Below are 21,803 nucleotides of genomic sequence, written 5' to 3'. Positions count from 1 at the left end.
GCATTCTTGGCCTGAGGGCGATGCAGTGACCTCTGGTGCCTGGTGCCCTGAGCTGGGGAGAACGAGTCCTGTCCTCATGGGAAGTCCTTCCTTAGCACCCTCTGTGCTCTGCGCCCCTTCCTGCTCCTGCCTACCAAGAGGTTGGGGCCAGGAGGGTGTTTCCAGCTGGAACCGTGGGCATCAGAGTGTCCTCATTTGGGGGGGATGCTCATGCTCCCCGCCATCCACACCCAGGCCCTTCTCTCTCCCCACAGGGAAGCTGGTGAGCCCCCCACCCAACCATAGGAAGCTCTCTCTGTCCCATCTCTGGAGGGTGCTTGAATTAAGTGCCGTTCATATTTTTGGCAGAGAGCGGGCAGTGAGACCTAAACCGGGAGTGCGCTAATTGGGGGGCTTCTTCTGGGGAAACCCCTGTGATTGGCATCCGGGAATCATGGCTCCACCGTGGTCCTCCCGGTGGTGTGGCTTATAGAGCTGTAAGCAGGAGACACTGCCTCCCTGGGGCGGGGGAGAGGACAAAAAGAAAAGGCCTGTTTAATTTAATTCCATGTTTTATTGCTCGTTGGATAAATAACCTTCATTAAGATGGAAGGTGGGGGGATGGACAGGGAGAAGTTTGATTAATTTCAAGCTGGTTTCTCGTTTGTTAATTTTCTCCCAGTTCAGCAGGATTATTAAAACAAATTACAGACACTGCTCTCTCCTCCCTAGGCTGGAGCGGGGCTTGGCTCGCAGGGAGTGATCCTGCCCCCCCACTTTCTACTATGGCTATTTAGGTGCAACCTGGGGCAAGGGAGGAGGCCTCCCCGCCTCAGGGTCTCTGGGCAAGGCCCCCCTATTTCTTGTTGGGGTTTTTGTGTCCCCACAGCCTCATGGAAGATCTAGGCAACCGAGAAAAGGAGTATGGGGGTGCTTGCCAGTGCATCCTCCTCCCAGCAGTGCCAATGACCCGGGAAGTTGGTACCTGGGACAGGGCGCAGGCCTGCCAACCCCAGCCCCCACCCCGGTATCTAAGGGAGCAGGCCAGGCGGGCAAGCATAGTAGGCAAGTACACAGCCTCTGGGCTGCCCCAAGCTGGTGCCCAGTCCCTCAGTCCTCCTCCGCCCCCAGGACCCCCTGACCACTGCCTGGTCTGACCCTTTCCCGGCCCATCAGCTCTCACCCACCTTGAGCTCTGCCCCTGCCAGGCTGGATCTCCCACTGGCTCCATCCAGCCCTGCAGAGAAACTGCCACCTGCCGGGTGTTAATGGGGGATAGCAGGTCAGCACTTTTCCTGCTCACTCGAAGGCAGTTAAGAGTTCCAGCTGCTTTGATGGGCACCTGGGCTGGGCGGTGACTTTTGGGAGGGGGCTATGAACACTCTTTGGTGCTCCCCAAATGTACTGTGAATGATGATACCACCAGTTTTGACTGTACCAGAGTGGTGTGTGTGCATGTGTGTGTGTGTGAGTCTTTCTGCGATATCCGTGTGGCACACACACATGTGCAGGTCCTTCGATTTGGGTGGACTGACTCTGAGTCTGCTGGGCTTGGCAGGGCTGAGTTCTAGCGTATGTGTCCGTCTGTATGCGTGTGTTTTCTCCTTCCTGGCCCCTGGCACCACCAGCTGATACTCTGGAGCATGGGATCGGACTGTCTGGAGCTGTCTGCCCCACCATGGCAGCCCCCAGGGTGACTGTGGAGAAGCCTGTCTCTTCTTGGCTCTTTGTAGCCTGTGGGGCACGGGGTTCCCCTGGAAAGGGGCCATTACCTGTGGGCTCCTGACTCTCCACACCCCCAGCCCACCCTGGAGGGTCTTCCTGCTGTCTTCCCTATCTCCAGGCGGGCGCTGGAGGAATGGGTCCGGTGAAGGGCAGATGAATCTGGAGCCAGGACCAGGGAGGGGAGGGGAGGGGCACCATCTCGATCTCCAGCGCCGGGGGGCCTTGGCCCCTGTGGCTCTCGGGCTGTCGGGGCTGCCAGTCCTGTGAGGCACAGCCAGAAGACTGAGCTAGACACTTACTCAAAGAGAGACACATGTTACATAAAGTTGGAATGAGAAGGGCCTGGGTAAGGGGACAGGGAGTGCGGTGGGGCTGCTTGAGACGAGCTGTTCAGTGACAGCATCTCTGGGAAGCTGCCACTTGATCGGAGGTGTGGATGGAGTGAAAGAGAATGCTCTGTGGCTGTGTGGGGATAAGCTAGCTAGGCAGAGGGCTCTGCAGGTGCAAAGGCTGTGAGGCTAGACACGCTTGGATGGTCGGACTGTTTAAGGAGGGAAGTGGGGGGCTTGGTCAGAGCTGAGGTCAGCAAGGCAGCAGGGCCCACACAGGGCTTGGGCTTTGCTTCCAAGCAGGGGGGCTGGGGGCTGGGGAGGGTGTTGGGGCTGAGAGTGATGTGGCCTGATGCATGTTTTAAGCGGTGGTCCTGCCTGGGAGTGCCCCCACTGTGCCCCCTGCGTGTCCATGTGGGCACACGTGTACACCTAGACCCCCAAATGGAGGAGAACAGGCTAGATGCCCAAGCAGGGATGCAGGTATAAATAGAGTGGAGTCAGCGAGCCCTGGGGGGCCTTCCAGCTGGGGGCATGGGCTGGGTCTCTGTGGCTCCAGAGAACCACGTAGAAGCACATGGAAGTGACAGGCAGATTTCAATTCAGAATCCCGAAAAACCTGGCAGGCATCGGAGCTGGGATGGGCTCCCTCGTGAAGTGGTGAGCAGCCTGTCCTCGGAGGTGGGTAAGCCCAGGTTCCTGTCAGGGGCACTGTAGCGGGGCAGTCCCCCTGTCCTCACCTAGGAGTCTACGGTTAAAGGCTCCCTCTTCCAGGTAACATGGGTGGGCTCGAAAGAACTCACTTTGATCCCAGCGATGGGGATCCTGGCCCCTGTACAGGTGTTGGGAGATGCTTGGGGGACTTGAGCCGAGCTTTGTGCTCCTCTGAATTTACCCTGTGGATGCCTGCTGTCCGCTGGCACTGAGGGAGGTCCAGTGTCCCCAGCTACGAGGGTGGCCGGACCCTTCTCCAGGCTCTGCTACCCGAGGCTGCCCCCAGTGGGACCTGCGGAGGCCTGGGTTAATGGGCAGAGCTTTGTCCACCCCGGAGAGGCAGGGGCCTGAGTGGATGAGACAGGGTGGAAGGGGCCAAGATCCACCTAGGGCTTCCCTCCAGAGAGCGGTGTCAGCTCAGATTACCAGTTGCTGGAAACTGGACACATCGGGCCGGGACGGGCAGAGCCTGTGGGCATCTCCAGCCTGTCCCCTCATTGTTTGGACAGGACCCAGACGTGCTGGTGGTTCCTGCCGTGGCTCTGTCGCTGGCATTGGTGGGCCTGGGTTTCGATCAGTAGCTGAGTGATTGAGGGAGGACGACTTCTCTTCTAGTCCCCAAGTTTTGCCTACAAAATGCAGAGTTTAGTGTCTCCTTGGAAGGGTTTTGTTACAAGTAAATGAACTGAGGTAAATGTAGAAAGCACTGTCAGACCCCTGGAGGTGACCTCAGGATGTACCAATGACAGAGGAGAAGGGAAGGAGCCGGTACAGGGGTAAAGATCGGGTTTGCTCAGTGGGGGGCCAGGGCCCATGCCACTGGGGACTGCTGGGACACGGCATAGAGCAGGTCCTTGGTACTGGGCGGGGACTGTGCTCTTCCCCACCATGTCCAAATACCTGGCCCATTGTGGGCGGGTGGAATGTGGTTGCTGAACTGAATGGAACATGTGGACGTTTCTGCAGAAGGTAGAGAGAAATAGAAGGGTCTGGGGAGAGATCCACCCCAAATCATACCTGCCGTCCTTCCGGAGACGCTGGGGCCTTCCAGGCTGGAGGCTGGATCTCTGGGCTGAGAGTCGCAGGCAGCAGCCGCCGCACAGCTTGCAGGGTCCCAGAGGGGATTCAGTCGGTGGGGTGGGGGCAGTGCAGCCCAGCTGCGAGGGCTCAAATCCCTGCTTGGCCACCTGCCAGGTGCCTATCTCTGGGCAAGTAATTTAACTTCTCTGGGCCTCAGTTCCCTCACCTGTGAAATGGGCAGAATGCTGGTGCCTCTGCCTGTGACAGGGTTCTGGGGACAAGTCAATAAGTTAATGCTGAGAACAGAGTCTGGCACACAGTAAGTGCTCAATACATGTAAGCTATTGCTGTAGTTGTTACGATTCTTAGACGAGAAAGCTGGCGCGCTGGAGGGAGGAGCATCTAGTTCGAGGCTGTGCGGTGGGTTGGTGATAGCCTGGAATTCAGGCTCTTTCATCGTGGCAAGCTCACGGAGCTGTAGAGGGTGATGGCAGTGGAGGTGAGAGGCAGGGCTGGCCTTTCCTGGCTCTGGGCCTACTCCCCGGCCACCTCCTCACCCTGCCAGTTACGGGGCAGCTGGAGAACCCCGGGGCCTGCTATTCTTGAAGGGATGGGCTCGGCGCGGAGCAGAAGCCGGCATCCGGAGAACGTGTTTGCCTGTCTCCTGGCTCCAGGCCCTCCCTTTGGTTTCTGGTGAGCTTGGAATTTAGCAAAGGGCTCACTAAGTGTCACGAGGAGGAAGGCCCTTGGGAGCTGGAGGGCTTGTGGGGAGGGCATACTTCTCTCCATCTCCACAGATACCCCCTGGCTCTCTGCCCTCGCCTCTTACCTGGACTAGGGCTGCGGCACTCCTGTTGCTCTCCTCTGTCCCCATCTTTTCCCCACGTCTGTTTTCTGTACAGGTCCGTCTCATGCTCTGTTCTCTCATCCTCTTTGTGTTCTTGCTTTTCCTTGAAACTGCCATGGGCTCTTAGCCACAGTGCCTTTGCACTTGCTACCCCTTCCGTCCAGGATGCTCTTTCCTTCCCTCCTCACCTTGGTATTGCCTACCCATCCTTCAGGTGTCAGTTTACTGCCTCTGCTCAGGAATCTCCTTGGGTGCCCTGACCAGATCAAGCCCTTACTCCAGGCTCTCATGGGCCCCTTGCCTCTTCTTCCCAGCACATCTCAGAGGCTGTGATTATGTCTGTGTTGGTGTGCATATCTGGTTAGAAACCATTTCTCCCACTGGACTCACCTCCATGAAGACAGATATTTGTCTGCTCTCGCCCACCCCGGCACGCCTGGTGCTTATTGTGGTGCCGGACGCATAGTGAGTGCTCAGTAGACGTATCTTGAATGTGTGCATGATGGGGTGGGAAGTCCATATCTCCTCTACCTTTGCCAGGGGCCAGAAGCCCTCATTTTGCAGGCTGAGATGGGGCTTCCACAACAAACGTCCCCCAAGAGGGACCCCTGGGGTGGGACACTGCTGGGAGTATGCCACGTGTGGGCCCCTCCCTGACGGTGCTGAAGTTAGATGCTGGTTCAGGGTGAGGGGCTGCTGGTGCCTGAGGACAGCGGTGGGGGCAGCCAGGGATCAGAGAAGCCCTGGGAGGGTGGTGGCACCCCCTGCAGGCTGGGTGCTCAGCCACCGGCTCACCCCGGGACCCCACTGCAGGCCGTGCTGGGTCGGAGGGGAGGGCAGCCGAGAGGCCAGCTCTGCCCATGGCCAGCTGGCAGCTCACCCCGGGGTCTTGGATAAATTGCTGCCACTTGGCCTCTCCACTCCTGGGTTTCTTCATCTGGACCAGGCCAGTGTTTTGCCAACTCCTTCTTTAGAAGGAGATCCATGTCACCAACAGAATCATGTAGAGAAACTCATTTATGAGTATCAGGTAAAAGCAGACTGCGGCTTTAGTTCATCTATTCATTCGTCGATCATTCATATTTATTTGCAGAATCTGCAAAATCAGGACTTTGGTGCTAGGCACTGTCCTAAGTCCTGGGGCTATGGCAGTGAGCAAGGCAGATAAAACCCCCCATCCTTGTGTGACTGACATTCAGTGGGGAAGCATGTGGTCAAGAGGACACATGAATGAAATGTGTAGTATCAACAGGTGGTGATGAGCGCGTAGCCAGTGCCAAGGTCCTGAGGCAGGCTCCTACCTAGTGTGTTGGGAAGAACAGCATGAGGCCCGAGGGGCTGGAGCAGAGCAAGTGAGGGAGAGAGGGGTGGGTGGTGAAGGCAGGAGGCTAAGGGGGCGGCTCACACAGGGCCTAGTGAACTCTGGCTGAAACGCGAGCCTCTTGAAGAGAGGAGGGACGTGATCTGACTTGGGTTTTAAACGGGTGCCAGCTGGGGAATGGGCTATGTGATGGGATGGGTGGTAAGTGTGGGAGGTGGGGGACCAGTGAGGAGGCTGCTGGGATAATCCAGGCCAGAGATGCTGGAGCCCAGGGTGATAGTGGCAGCGTGGTTGAGCTGTGGTTGGATTCTGGATTTATTTTCAACTTAAAGCCACCAGTATTTGCTGATAAATCAGGCTTAGGTGGTGAGAGAAAGAGGAATCAAGGACCCGTCTGATCCTGTGGGCTGAGCAGCAATTACCTGGCTAGGAAGGACTTTGGGAGGATCTGGGGTCCCAGGAGATGGCCAAGGGGCGCAGGCAGTGGGTGGGAGCCTGGAGTGTGGGGGTGGGTCGTCAAGCTATAGGTGGCCTGGGAATGAGAGGAGAGAGGGGCTGGAGGACTGAGTCCTGGGGTTGCTGGCATTCAGGACTGACCAAGGAGCCTGAGAAGGTGCTGTCTTAGAGGAAGAAAGGCACCAGGGGAGCAAGGAGCCGGGCAGCCAAGCATGGTCAGATGTCGCTGTGGGGTCAAGTGCCTGGAGGACTGGCCAGAGGGCTCAGGCTGAGAGCCTCCAAACCACAACTTGGCACCCTGGCTGGGGATCACCTGGCCTTGCCTGCTTGGTGGCACGGCCCTTTTGCTCTGGCCTTGGCTCCCCTCCCCCACTCAGGGCTCAGGAGCCCTTTCCCAGCGGGAGCCCCAGAGCTCCAGTGGGGCCTCCCCTCCCCCGCCAGCCTGGTTCTTGCCCGGGCTGTGATATAAATTACACGGAGTGATGGTGATGTGACTTTTATCGGCTCATGTGTTCAATAATGTTAATACATCCCATTATATCATATTATATTAATCCAGAGCCGTATATTACACGCGGCGCAGCACATTTACTTAGGAGAGCACGGGGGCAGCCGCTGTGGTTAATTCCCCGTCAACCCGGCTGCGGCCTCACGGCGGGTGCTCCTCGTGCACGAGCGGGGCCGTGGGGCGCAGGGCGCGGGCGTCGTTCCGGGTGCCTCGGGCGCGCCCCACTTGCTGAGCTTGTCCCAGCCTTGCCTGCACCTCCTGCGGCTTGTGGTTGTGGGCAGATGTCACTCCTGTGTTGTGGAGGCCCCTCCTTCTGTCCTGACCTTGTAAGTCCAGCGGGCAGGGGTCGTTAAACCCTTATCCCTTGAACAGATGTGGAAACTGAGGCTCAGGGAGACAAAGCAGTGTGCTCATGGGATGTGCTGGGGAAACACTTGGGGCACGGACTCCTGACTCTCCATCCTGGCTGCCCGCCCCCCTCAGCCGGGATGGTGTGGACAAAGGGCGGGAGCCGTCGATGAAGGTGGAGGGCGCGCCAGGTGTGGTGTAGGGCTGAGAGCAAGCTCTCAGGGGCTGGAGTCAGGCAGCCCTGGGTTCAGATCCTGCTTTGCCACTTGCTGTCATTTTACTTCTGTATTTTCTTGGGCCTCTGTTTTCTCTTCTGAAACACGAAGGTAATAAGCAGCGTTGGCTTCATGGGGTTATGGTGTGAGGATTAAACGAGATAATTCCTGAGAAGGGCTCGGCCTGGAATAGGTGCTCACGAAGGGACACCTACCACCGACACCTGGGCAGCCTCTTGCCTGCTGCCCCTTCCTCCCACGTCCAGCCCCTGCTCAGGGCCCACAGGCTGGCCCCCTGGGGTGCTGTGGCCACTCTGGGCTGGTCTGGAGCCCCCCACTGCTTGGACACTTGTGTGTGGCCCAGTGCCGCCCAGCTTCCTGGCTGGTGGGCGGTGGTGTGGCACAGAGAAAGCCCAGCTTTGCCTTCAGACGGGCCTGGGCCACCCCGGGGGAGCTCCTCAGCCCTCTGAGCCTCATATGAATGAGGCTCCGCTTCCTGTCTCGGGGCCGTGGTGAGAATCAACAAAGGGAGAGTCTGTATGAGCTGACTGCACCCGGTGTGCGTGCAAGACGTGTCATCATGACCCCTAGCGTCTTGGACCGCTGCTTTCTTTTTTCTTTTTTTAAAAAGATTTTATTTTTTTATTTGACAGAGAGAGAGAGACAGCCAGCGAGAGAGGGAACACAAGCAGGGGGAGTGGGAGAGGAAGAAGCAGGCTCATAGCAGAGCAGGGAGCCTGATGCGGGCCTCGATCCCAGGACCGTGGGATCACGCCCTGAGCCGAAGGCAGATGCTTAACGACTGAGCCACCCAGGCGCCCCTGCTGCTCTCTTTCTAAGATTTAACATCCATCCTCCCATATGAGCCTCAAAGTAAGGCTTACAGAGCCCAGGCTCTCACCGCTGTGCCCATTTGACAGATGAGAACATGGAGGCTCACAGGGGAAGTTGACTGGCCCACGGTCACACAGTAAGGCAGTGGGCGGATGATGTTGCTGCCTGTCCTCACCTCTGGGAACTTGGGCTTTGAGCCCTTCTTGGAAAAAGGGGTGCAGGCCCTGCGGCCCCTGGGGCTCCCCCAGGTCCCTGGCCCTTCCTCTCTAGGCCTCTGGGCTCCTCCGTCCTCTGGCCTCCCCCATATGTATCACTCTTGACAAGGGGACGGAGTCAGCATGTAAAACCTGCAAAAGTGAGTGTAATTTATTGGTCTACATTTTGCTTATGAAATAGCACAAGTGCTGATTTGCGGATCTTGTTTGCTCTCGTTCTTGCGCTGCCCGCTCCCCGCCTGTGCTCTTATCTACGGTAATTCCTCCAAGCCTGCATCCGAACGGCTCCTTTGTCAGCCCTCCCAGGGCCTCCACTCTGTGCCCTCTGTTCTTCTCTAGCCTCGGTGCCTTATCGGGGCCCCATTTTTTCCTGGGCTCCTAAGAAAACATACAATGTTTAAAAGGGTGAGACAAGGGACTGAATAAAGCACTTTCTGGGGAAATATTTGTTCAAAGTCCTGTTGCCTGCATCTGTCTGGTTCTCTCCTGGAAAACATAATTCAGAGCAGTCCTGGAAATTAATCCAAGTGTCCGCATGCTCTCCTGATAAGAGGCTGGGTGGGCCCCAGGGAGGGGGAGACAGAGGTGGGTGTCAGACAGCCCCACAGTGATTGCCTTCTAGGGTGTTGCTGGGAAACGGGGGGGGGCGAGGGGGGTGGACAGGGCTCAGCAGGCCCCAGGAGGTGAGGGACGCCCCTGCTGAGCCCTGGGAAGGGAGGAAGGAGACCTCCGAGGAAGGAGACCATCTGTGTGGGCCAGGCACGGTCATGGTGGGGCCTGCTTACAAGGCAAAGCGTCAGACCACGTGAGAGTCAGAACTTGGCCACTGATGGGCTCTATGACCTGGGCAAGGCCCCAGGGCTGTGCGGTTGGGTCTCCTCACCTGTCTCACATGTTCGTGAGACCGTGGAGCTGGTCCTCAGGCTGCTTCAGTGGCAGGAATGCGGTGGCCCCTTTGCTTATTGAGCACCTGCCCGTGCCAAGTGCTGAGCCAGGCATGCTATGGGGAATAAAAGAAAGGTCCCTGGATTTGTGGAGCCCATGGGTGAGGAGGAGATGGATAGTAAGTGAAAAAGTAAGTAAATGCTGAGCGTGTTAGAAAGCGATGTTGTTCTGGGGAAAGTCGAAGGAAGGAAGGTGGAAGTGGGGGGCAGGGGAGGGAGGGAAGCAGGATGCCTGCTAACTAGGGTGGTTGGGGAAGGCCTTCCTGGGAAGGTGATGTTTGAACAGTCTCCTCTCAAAGGGAAGGATGTGAGGGAGTGAGCCATGTCTGTGTCTGCGGGAAGAGCACCTGGGCCGAGGGAACAGCTCTCGCAGATGCCCTGAGGCTGAGCGTGCCTGGTGTGTTCAGGGTTCAGCAAGGAGGCGGGTGTGACTGGAGCCCTGTGACCAATGCAAGACCAAGATGGGAGTGGCTGGAGATGAGGTCAGAGGTAATGTGTTGGAAAGGCTTTGTTAAAATGCCAAGTGCTGGTGATAATTTTGACAGACTGCCCTGAGCTGAGCTGTAAAAGGCATTTTATTAGCACCTGGCAGGGGCTCCCAAAGGGAGGCGGCTATTTGAATTTTGCATGAAGAGGGGAGGTCTGTTACTTCTCCTGTCTCCTGCTCACCTTCAACACCCAGTCCTTCTTGCTGCAGGATGATACGAGTTCTCGCCAAGCTGTTTCCCCCATTATGATGCCAGGAGGGAAGAGGCCACTTGTGACTGTGGGGCCATGTCACCCTGGGTAGGGTGGGATGTGGGTAATGATGTTGGCGAGGGGCCCTGACCTAGCCAGGGGGCCCCGGTGACAGTGGAGCTCCCCACACGTCCTGGTTCTGCCTGGGGCCTCGGGACGAGAAGCAGGGGCCAGGAGCCCACTTTCTGGCAGCCTTGGGTGGGGTTGGTGATCCTAATTAAAAGCTTGGATCCGAAAGGCTTGATGATGGAATTTCTAATTAAATCAATTTCATCTCGTCTGGGAGACAGAGGTTTGCATATGATAAGCATGAAATTAATAATTATGTTTAGAAATTAGCTGTTGCTCAAAGCAGAGCCATTTACACAACCCTCTGGGGCCCCTGGCCCCCGCCCCTGCCTGATCCTTTGTGTTGGAGACAGATGGGCCACTTCAGCCCAGTGTGCGACAGCCAGGAGTGAGACGACCGCCAGGATCCATTGGGGGCTGAGCGCGGAGAGGAAGTAGAGCTGACTCCCTCCGCTGCTGCCCTGGGGACCCTGGGAGCTTGTCCCTCTGGGTTCAAATCCTGCCTCGGCCCCTTCTAGCTGTGTGACCCTGGACAAGTTTCTTTTTCTTTTTATTTATTTATTTATTTATTTTTAATTTATTTATTTATTTATTTTTTTTTTTAAAGATTTTATTTATTTATTCGACAGAGAGAGAGACAGCCAGCGAGAGAGGGAACACAAGCAGGGGAAGTGGGAGAGGAAGAAGCAGGCTCATAGCGGAGGAGCCTGATGTGGGGCTCGATCCCGGATCGCCAGGATCACGCCCTGAGCCGAAGGCAGACGCTTAACCGCTGTGCCACCCAGGCGCCCCTCTTTTTTTTTTTTTTAAAGATTTTATTTATTTATTCGACAGAGATAGAGACAGCCAGCGAGAGAGGGAACACAAGCAGGGGAGTGGGAGAGGAAGAAGCAGGCTCATAGTGGAGGAGCCTGATGTGGGGCTCGATCCCATGACGCCGGGATCACGCCCTGAGCCGAAGGCAGACGCTTAACCGCTGTGCCACCCAGGCGCCCCCCTGGACAAGTTTCTTAACCTCTCTGTCCCTCAGTTTTGGGAAAATGGGAAGAATAAGAGCATCTACTTCATATGGTTATTCTACGATCAAAGGTGTGAAGGCATTTGTAACCACTTAGGACAGTTCCTGGCACATAGTAAGCATTCAATAAATGCTAGTTTCTTTTTAAAGATTTTATTTATTTATTTATTTGAGAGTGAGAGTGAGAGAGCACGAGTGGGGTAAGGGGCAGAGCCACTCTCCGCTGAGCAGGGAGCCCGATTGCGGGGCTCGATCCCAGGACCCTGAGATCATGACCTGAGCCAAAGGCAGACGCTTCACCAACTGAGCCACCCAGGCGTCCCTGAATGCTAGTTTTCATGGTGATGATGATTGCGTGTGCACGTGTGTGTGTGTGTGTGAATGTAATTCAGTCAGCCCAAACCAGCGTGTGCTGACTGTGAACCCGACCTCTCCAGGCTGGTGAGGCGGAGATCTAGAAGACTCGCTCGGGGCCGTCCCAGAGCCAGAGCAGGGTGCTTCTGCCGCCGTCCGTCCGTCAGCACTGGTGAGGCTGTGCCGTGAGAACAAGCCAGCCTCACGTCTCTGTGGCTTAAAACACATAAACTAGATACTTAGCGCCTCACATGTCTGTGTGGGTTGACTGAGTGCTCTGCCCCATCTCCTCAGGGACCCGGGTTGGTCTGGAACGTTGCTGGTCTTGGTAGCAGAGGGCATGTGTACCCTGTAGGGTCTCACAGCCGCACTGCAATGCTCTGGCCCCGAAGGAATGGCATTTTCTGCTCCCGCCTCATTAGCCAGAACGTGTCACACGGCCCCAGCCAACCACAAGGGTCAGGGAGTTGAATTTTACCGCGCAGCACCGGGAAGGTGAGAGCTGGCCGTGCCTCCGGTGGCTCTGCGGACAACGTGAATGCGTGTGTGTTCCTTTGTTATTGCTATCCCTCCCCCTAGAATGTCTGTTCCATGAAGGCAGGGATTTGTCTCTGCATGTTCATCCCAGTGCCAGACAGAGTGCAAGTGGTGTGTAAACCGTTGCCGAGTGGGCGAATGAATGAATGAACAAATCCACAGAGTTTCTGAGGAGTGCGGGTGGGCCGGCAGAGTGTGGGAGGGGAGGGCTGGTGGCCTCGGGAACAGCCGGGACAGAGGGACCGCAGGGCCCTGGTGAGCAAATTTTGCTTTTTTTGAAGATAGCGTCCAGCTCCTGGGAAAATCTGAGGTCCTATTCTCAGTGGCAGTGAGGAAATGCTGCAGCCCAGTGTGAGAGGAGGGGGGTCTCCAGCCCCCACCAGGCTAGTTCTCAGCCAGGTGCTGAGAGTGGGCGAGGTGCCCACGGTGGGCCCAGCTCTGAGGGAGACACACTCCTCCCCCGCCCCTCCCGAGGCCCCGTAGAGGGAGGAAGGGTGGCTGGCAGCACCCCCTGCCCCTCTGGACGCTGTGTGTCTGCAGCAGAAGCCCCTTGGGAGACGGCGCGTGGCTCAGGCGGGTGAGGGGGTGCGGGTGGGGGAGCGCGTCCCTCAGTCCTGTCCCTGCCGGCCAGGCCCTTGCGAGCCGGCGTTCTCTCCTCTCACCGGCTCTCTGAACTCCAGCTCCTGCTCGTGCCACTTTCATATACCTAAAAGCCCGGCTGCCTTTCATCTTGAGGAAAATAGTTGATGCTGAGAGCTGGGCAGTTGAGGTCTCGAGGGGCCGGGGTCAGAAGGGCAAGGAGCAGGAAGCCAACCCAGGTCTGTCTGGCCCACTCACTGTAGGGCCTCCCCACTTCCCTGATGAGAGGGGCCGCAGCCGGCCAGGTGGGGGTCCCGAGGTCTGTGTGGGTCCTGGCCCGGTCTGGCGGCCAGAGGCGGTGGCGGGGTCCAGCTTCAAACTGTGGCTGCCTGGCCTGGCTTCTGGGTGGAGCAGAAGGGGCAGAGTGAGCTGGGAGAGTGGGCAGGGCCCGAGGCCAGGTTTTGGGGGTGGTGAACAGGGAGGCGGAGCACCTCAGTCTCTGCCTTGTTTCTGATATCTCGTGGCTGTGATACTCAGAGGGTACTTTCATCTCTCTGAGACTCTGTTTTCTCATCTGCAAAATGGGCATAATGGTCCCAGCCTCGCCTCCCTCTCTCCTGCTAATACCTAGCATTTGCCCAGGGCCCGCCCGTTTTGAGCACTTCGCCTGTAAGTGCTAGTGCGGTCTTCTCTGCTGTTACTGTGGCTTCTTTATAGGGGAGGAAATTAAAGCCCACAGAGGCTGCTCGCTTGCCTAAGGTCACAAAGCTGGATGACAAGGCTGGGTCACCACACAGGCACGGGCAGGCTGGCTGCAGGGTGTGTTGGAAGCTTCCGTGCTGTGCAAAGCATTAGGGAAGACATGGGAAGGGGAGGTGCTTTTAAACACTGAAGCTCACAGGAAGAGGGTTGGTGTTCCTGTGGGGTGGCCCTGGGGTGTCCATGGTGATGGTCATGCACACCCAGCTGCGTGTCTCAGGGTGCTGCAGGCCTCGTGGAGGTCAAGGTAGAGGTTTGATCCCTGGCTGTCCTAAACAGTATCAGCTTTCAGGGAACTGTGCCCTGCGTGGCTCTGGGGTGCTGGGCATGTTGCCTACCTGCCAGCTCCCTTCTCCTCCGCTGGATGGTGTGGGACATGGAGAAGTCACTCTCAGGGAGTCCCTCGATTCTGCTAGTCTGGGAGCCAGTGAGCCAGAGCCTGAGCTGTGGGCATCGTGGGGCCCGCTAGCGTTGCCGTACCTACTGGGGATGTGGGGCTGCTGGCCAGGCCTGGGACAGCCTGAGAACAGATTCAGGCTCTAAACACACACGTGTGCACCTGGACACACGTGCATGGAACATACTTACACATGCACACATATGTGCGTGGGTCTTTGCATTGGCTGTTCCTTCTGCCTGAAATGCCCTCCCTCAAATACCCACATGGCTCCCTCCTTCACCTCCTTGAGGTCTTGACTCAGATGTTGCCTGGTGGGAGGGACTTCCCCCTGCCCCTCTAACAGATCCCTGCTCTGTTCTTCCTTTTCCTCCTGGACCCTGATTCCCATCTAACAGCTTGGGATCACCTTTCCATGGCCTGCCTCTGTGTCGATTGGGAGCCCCACGAGGACAGAGTGTCCACCCGTCTGTGGCCAGCACTCAGAACTATGCCTGGCAGCCTGTCTGTACCCAGTGACTGTCGGTAGGAGGAGTAAATGAATGAATGTGCTGGGCGCTCACGCGCTTAGGGCACATGCGGCAGCACGTGCACACGCACGCACACACACACACACACACACACGCACACAGATGCACTTGGCATTCATCTTCATTGCTGCTCAAGCCCGGAAGCAGCTTTTGTCTTTTCCCACGTGGCATGGACCTCCTTGTCACTCCAGAAGCCTGAGAGAGGGAGAGAGAGGGAGAGCGCGACCGCGCATGGGGGGGCGGGCAGAGAGATTTCTTCACTCCCCCCCACCTCAGTCACTCATCCCTTGGGTGGGAAGTTCTGCGGGGAGACAGTGTCTCGCTCTGGGGTGCCCCAGCTGCCCCTTCTGGGGATGCAGTGGGTGTTGGGAGCAGTCCACTTTTCTCTGCGTCTCCACAGTGGCCTTGCCCAGCACAATGGGGGCATCTTAGGACGCCTGCTGAGTGGACAAGTAGGCCAGGCATCCTCATACCAGGAGGACATGCCTGGTGCCCCGGAGCAGCCCCACTTGGTGCTGTGGGAGGTCTGAGCAGGCTCTCTGGAGCTCAGGGAGGGCTGCCTGGAGGAGGTGACATGAGCTCTGTGGGCAGAGGAAGCCAGGCAGATGGACTGAGAGTAGGCCAGCTGAGGTTGGTCAGGTGCCACTAGAATCTGGGTTCTGGCTGACGCTGTGCTGGCATTGGATGGGTGTGGCTGCCCCCTCCTCCGTGGCGCTGCTGTTGTCAGAGGAGAGGACTTCTCTGAGGAGAATGTTAATGAAGCGCCCCTCCCGCTCCAGCTGGGCTGCAGCGAGACCAGGAGACCTCAGAGCCTCGTGGGGCTGGTTGTCCCAGTCACCCTGTCCGGGCGTCCCAGGGTGGTCCCTGCCTCTCCCCACTCTCTGCAGGCCTGGGTGGAGCCAGGCGGGAAGAGGGCCTTGGAGGGCCTGGGGGCAGTCATGCCAGAAGAAGGTGCCCCACCCTTGGGAGCACAGCCCTGACCTCACTGGGAGAGAGCTGGGAAGTGTGGGGATAGAGGGCTATTGGAGGTGTAACTGGAGGGATTATAACTCACCTCAGAGCTAGCCTTTCGAGGGCTTATGCCTGCCAGCTGTTCACGAAAATTCCCTCATGTGACCCTCACAACCGTATGAGACAGGGATTGTAATTATTCCCATTTTGCAGCTGAGAAAACTGAGGTCTGGAGAGGTGAAGTAACTTGCTGGAGGCTTCCCCGCTGATGGGTGGTTGAGCCGGGGTTGGCACCTGAGCAGTTGAGATCCCAAATCTCTGCTGGAAACCACCCTGCTAGGAAGCTCGGAGGGCCTGGAGCTGAGGAAGAGCCTGCCAGGGGTGGGGGAGGAGGAGCTGCCAGGGGATGCGGGCTTATCCCCTGACCCTACTCCGGAGGCTGTCTTTTTTTTTTTTTTTAAAGATTTTTTATTTATTTATTTGACACAGAGAGACAGCCAGCGAGAGAGGGAACACAAGCAGGGGGAGTGGGAGAGGGTGGGAGAGGAAGAAGCAGGCTCCCAGCGGAGGAGCCTGATGTGGGACTCGATCCCGGAACGCCGGGATCACGCCCTGAGCTGAAGGCAGACGCCTAACGACTGCGCTACCCAGGCGCCCCTCAGGAGGCTGTCTTCTCCCTCTCAACCACCTCAGGGCTGGGTCCCTGTTCCAGGGTCTCGGGAATCGTGGGTGGCAGAGCAAGGGCCCCTCCTGGGCTCCTGAAATCCGAGGCTGGGGCACCCCTGCAGATTTACTTACCTTACTTACCTGCAGACTTACAGACACGCTTACCCTGCAGGAACCCCATGCTTGGCCCTCCTACCCTTTGTGGGAATGGGGGCATGCAGTGGGGCGGGGGCCTGGGTCCTAATATCTGGACATCCATCTGTCCATCTGCCATCCCAGCCGGTGCTGAGTGCCTGAACTGGAGGAGAGGTGGGAGGTGGCTTGGAGGGAGGACTGAGGGGTGATGAGTGAGGGGCCCTGAGACCTCCCCGGGCTTCCTGCCCCTCTGGGGGACGCAGTTCCTTTTGACGCCAGCGCCGTGTTGGGAGAAAACATCAGAAGTAGGAGACAGGCTTCTTCTAATTAGGCAGAGAGTGGGTTCCTGGGCGTGTGCTGAGGACCGGGCACAGAGGAAGCTGGCGAACCTGTCTTCTCTCTCTAGGGGACCTGCTGGGAGGCAGGCTGGAAGGACAGGCCCCCGCCCCACCCTCTCCACCACCTGCTCAAGCTCCAGCTCCAAATTCGGGGCTCTTCTGTTCAGAGGCATGCCCCAGGGATGCTGTAGATTTTGTTTTGTTTTATTGTTAAAAATATGTTAAATCTGGACATTTCAGCTGTGTGCAAAACAAATGGGGTGGGGAGCCCCCATGTACGCGGGACTCACAGTTGTCCGCTCTTGACCATTGTTTTTTCTTCTTCCATGTGCTCCCACTGTATTGCTTTTGATTCGACCCCAGACCTCATCATATCACTGCACCCCTCAATGTTTCAGTACAGATCTCTAAAGCCGTTAAGTCTCCACTGGGGACAGTTCTGCACCCCGGGGGACCCTTGGCAATGTCTGGAGACGTTTTTGGTTGTTGCCACTGGGGGAGGGGTGTGCTACCGGCATCTAGTGGGTAGGGGATGGGGATGCGGCCGAACATCCTTCAGTGGCCAAAACAGCCCCCCAACAAAGAATCAGCCCCCCAAAGTGTTAATAGTGCCGAGGCTGAGAGACATTGCTCTGAACGACAGATCCTTAAACACCAACCAACCCCTACAACTATGATACCCCTTGGCGGACCGTAAAAATAACAACGCTCCTGAAATTAACCACCAGCTGTCCACCAGAGACCGCATTCTAGAGGGCGCCCTGTTCATGCTCAGTGCTCTCCACGGCACAGAGGTCTGGCTCGTTTTCCGAGGCCACTGAGGCCACTGACGCCCGTAGGAGAGGGGATGGAGGCAGGAGCTCGGGAAGATTCTAGTGTGGTTTGTTTCCCAAGCAGGTGGTATGTGTGCCTGATTCTGCATGCAAAAACGTACAAAGGGCATCAGGGGAAGGGTCTCCCCTCAACCCTGTCCCCCAGTCCCCCGGTTCCCTCTCCGGAGGTGGTTTTTTTTCACAGGACGGTGCATCCCGCCCCCTCACGTGATAGGCGGGGTACTGCTCACGCACAGAGCTGGACTCGCTGCTTTGTTCCTGCCGTGGGGCTGGAGAGCTGTCCAGAGCCTAAAGGAAAGCGGCCCAGATCTTTTTCACGGCTGAGTAGAATTCCTTGTGGGGCTGTGGCTTCCTTTACCAGACTATTTCCAAAGGTTTGCTCTTACAAACAGCCACAGCAGTTCTGTGCCATCTTAGGGAGACCACAGGAACTACAGTGAGAGGGCTTGGGGGCTCCCCTTAGCTGCTCAGCAAACCGGACAAGCCATCATCTGTTTTCCCCACCCCACCTTTCCCTTTCTCCTGAGTGAGTTCGGTGAGGGGAGGCAATGAGGGGCCTGCTGGGGCCCACCTGGGGGGCATCACGGGGGGCTGAGCTGGGCCATGTCCTTGTCCTCATGGGCGTCCTCGGTGGAAGGTGGACCCCTACTGACCCTGGGGATGGGGACACCCTAGGTATAGGCCAGGTGGACAACCACTTGTCCAGGGTGCACCCCAAATCCTCTTGGCCCCTGGAACATTTCCCACCCGCAGTGGCTGCAGACTGGCCAGGAGGTTTTCGGTTGGATGTCAGCCACAGGAAGAAGGACGGCTTGAGGGCTCTGCATCTCACTCTTGCATGGAGAGGGCCCAGGGGAGGTCTGTGCTATGGCTGGGAGAGCCGGGGCTGGGGGCCGGGGTCCTGCAGTCCACCTTGGAGGCCTGTCTGGTCCCTGTGTCCTAGGCTGTGGGGAGAGGGACTTCCTGGAGGCCCCACCTGCTCTGTCTTCCCAGATTCCATCCTTCGGGTGGCCGGGTCTGTGGGGTAACAGCAGGGACCTGGGTTCTGTCTCCTCTGAGCTGGGCAGGATGGAGGAGCTATGTTGATAGGGTCGGCTAGGTGGTGACATGAGGGGCTACCTGGGGGAGGGTGATGGCCCAGATGACCGCTCAGGGCCCCTCTTGACACCTTATCCTCACCCCATCTGTAGGCCGGTGTGTGTTTATGTGTAATCCTGGTGTGCGTGTGTGTGTGTGTGTGTGTGTGTGTGTGTGTGGTTGGGGGGCCACCAGCCACAAGACCCAGGGGAGGCTGGTTGGGACACTTTTCTGGAAGAGGAGGGCTTGATGCTGAGGCGCCGGTCCCTTCTCACCCTGATGCCAGTGTTACTCCCGCTGGGGAGGGGGAGGACATGGGGAGGCCCGGGGGTGGGGGGAGCTGAGAGGAGGTGGGAGGCACTGGGACTCTGAGCCGGAGCCAAGGAAGGGCCACCCAACCAGGTGCTCACACTCTCTGGGCCTCAGTTTCCTCCCGTGGGCTAGGACCCATCCAGCCCTCATCACAGGGTCTCCCCCAGGACAAGAAGGGCTGGGGCAGTCCCGAGGCTGTGGGGACAGGAAGGAGATTGGTGTGGAGGGGTGTGGTGCTGGCTGGGCATGGTGGGGGTGCCAGCCGCCCCCATCAGCGGCCCCTCTCGCCCCCAGATCCCCCAGATCAGCTACGCCTCCACAGCCCCCGACCTGAGTGACAACAGCCGCTACGACTTCTTCTCCCGTGTGGTGCCCTCGGACACGTACCAGGCCCAGGCCATGGTGGACATCGTCCGCGCCCTCAAGTGGAACTACGTGTCCACGCTGGCCTCGGAGGGCAGCTACGGCGAGAGCGGCGTGGAGGCCTTCATCCAGAAGTCCCGGGACGATGGTGAGTCGTGCTCGGGAACACGGGGATGTCAGGGCACAGTGGCCAAGCTCTGCCCGAGAGCCGCTCTCTGGGTCCTATTGTGGGCTCTGCCTGCCCTGGGCCGTTCCCCTCATGGACCTCCGTCTGTCCCCTGAGCCCTGGGGAGCCATCCGTGGCCTTGCCGGCCAGCTAGGTAACCCCTAGGGGTAGGGGGTAGATGCGAATGACTTTTGCAGACGAGACCAGGCAGATGGAGGGACAGCTGATATTCCTGGCATTGGGTCCCGTGGAACAGCTGCTGTTCTCAGGCAGAGGAAGAAGGGGCTGGGGTGGAGGTGGCCTTGTTTAGGGAGGGTCTCAAGGATCCTGGAGTGGGGGCTCAGCCAGCAGGTTCTTGGAGCCAGGGCTATGTGAGGGACTGAGCTGTGTGGTGGGAGTGAGAGATGGGGGCCCGGCAGGGCTCTGCCGGTCCCTTGCAGCTTCAGGGAAGTAAGTGCCCGTGGGTGGGATGTGAGGAGCTGGGAAAGTGATGTGCTCTCCTGGAGGTCTCCCCTCCCACCCCTTACCACAAGTCACCTTTCCCCCATTAAGCTCCCCGCATTCCCTTACTTGTCCCAGGAACTCCAGGGATAAAGCTTTTAGATAGCCACAAGCCATAAGAGGCTGGCATAGCAAGAGTTAACATTTGGGGCAGCTTGAAGCCTGGCCCACTGAGAGGGTCAGTTCTGATGGCTGTGATGAGGGGGCAGCCTGCGGGGGCCATGGTGGTGGGCGTCCAGCACAGCAGTCCGGCCCCTGGGTCTGGGTGAGCCTTGCCAAGCGGGCCAGTTCATTGAGGGTGCAGTGTGGGGGGAAGCAGACAGGCTCTTCCGCTCCTGACAGACCCAGCTCCTGGCAGAGGGGCTCCTGGCCTCTCCCAAGGCTCTATCTCTAAATAGCTCACTGTGGCGCCCTCGACCTTGGAGGATAGCATCTGTATATTTATACCCGCGTAACCCTGGGACTCTAATTGCTTTTCCTAAGGACCACAGAGTATCCAGAAGCTGGTGTTGGTGACACCCTGCGGGCATAATCCTGCTATAAATCTCAGATAAGCCCCTTTAATTGTACAGCCAGAGCAGCCCCGGTGCCTGCAACCTGGTGGAGAGGACGGAAGTGGGGCGGGGCTGACCGATGGCCGGGCTCCAGGCCACTCCCCACGCCGGCAGCGGGCCAGGCAGAGGGGAGCATGGGCTTGGTGGGCCCCCACTCCCGCCTCCAAGCAGGTGGGCCGCAGCTCCCTGGGGCCCCCTGGTAGTGTCGGACCCCTGGTGCCGCAGCCCCCTCCCTCTGGCTGCCCACATGTCCTAAACTGCTTTGCTACCACACGGGCGCCTGTCTGTGGACGGGCACCACCCACCCGGCTCGGCCAGTTCCTATCCTCAGTGACTGGCATCCTATCCCAAACAAGCCCACCGCCTTTCTCTTTCAGGGGCAATCTCGACAGAACTTGGGGACAAAGGTGCTGGAAGGAGGGGCAGAAAGTCTAGAATTGTAGTGTTCAGTCCCGGCTATGAGGGACCTAGAGGCCACTCCCAGGACTGACGTAGCTCTCCCCACGTGCCTTGCATCTGCTGAGCACCCGTTTGATACGTGTTGTCCTGGCTACTCCTCCCTACCCAGTGAGGTAGACACCCCCGTTTTACAGGGGAGGAAGCTGAGGCATAGAGAGGGCAAGTAATAACCAGCTCCAGGTCATACAAGTAAAGAAGCAGAGAAGGGATTTGAACCCAGGCAGTCTGGCTCCAGGACTAGAGCTCATAACTACTGTTGTAGTCATCACTCCATCTTCTGCCCCTGTTTCCCACAGATGGGGGCATGACAGACAGTCACACACACACACACAGACACACAGACACACAGACACACACACACAGACACAGACACACACAGCCTGGAGGAACATTTGCTGACATCTTACGAGCAGGAGAGGCATGGGACTGGGGTGAGGTTTAGGTATTGCACTTTAAAAAAGAGATTTTATTTATTTATTTGTCAGACAGAGAGAGAGAGGGGGCGCACAAGCAGGGGGAGTGGCAGGCAGAGGGAGAAGCAGGCTCCCCACTGAGCAGGGAGTCCAATACGGGACTCCATCCCAGGACCCTGGGATCATGACCTGAGCCGAAGGCAGAGTCTTAACCATCTGAGCCACCAAGGCGTCCCAAGGTATTGCATTTTGGTTGAAACTCAGACTTTTGTTTGAATTTTCCACAAGCATCTAATAAAGCATTTGGTGGTCAGAAAATATATAGCCTACTCAAGACTTTTAAAAAGGAATTCTAGAAAAAGAAATTTTATTTATTTATTTGTCAGACAGAGAGAGAGAGGGGGCGCACAAGCAGGGGGAGTGGCAGGCAGAGGGAGAAGCAGGCTCCCCACTGAGCAGGGAGTCCAATACGGGACTCCATCCCAGGACCCTGGGATCATGACCTGAGCCGAAGGCAGAGGCTTAACCATCTGAGCCACCAAGGCGTCCCAAGGTATTGCATTTTGGTTGAAACTCAGACTTTTGTTTGAATTTTCCAC

At 57.7% G+C, this 21,803-nt stretch overlaps 1 protein-coding gene across 2 annotated transcripts in view; it reads left to right on the top strand.

Annotated features, from left to right (window-relative positions):
* Positions 1-21,803, top strand: part of GRM4 (glutamate metabotropic receptor 4) — a 106,800-nt gene that overhangs the window by 22,596 nt on the left and 62,401 nt on the right. For both annotated transcript variants that reach the window (XM_057304879.1, XM_026482680.3), the window contains exon 2: positions 19,043-19,259. In XM_057304879.1, coding sequence (XP_057160862.1) covers positions 19,043-19,259 — 217 coding nt within the window. The remainder of the gene's footprint in view (positions 1-19,042; positions 19,260-21,803) is intronic.

Source organism: Ursus arctos, unplaced genomic scaffold (assembly GCF_023065955.2).
Source record: "Ursus arctos isolate Adak ecotype North America unplaced genomic scaffold, UrsArc2.0 scaffold_31, whole genome shotgun sequence".
Classification (NCBI taxonomy): Eukaryota; Metazoa; Chordata; class Mammalia; order Carnivora; family Ursidae; genus Ursus; species Ursus arctos.
This window is presented reverse-complemented; position numbering and strand designations above follow the sequence as displayed.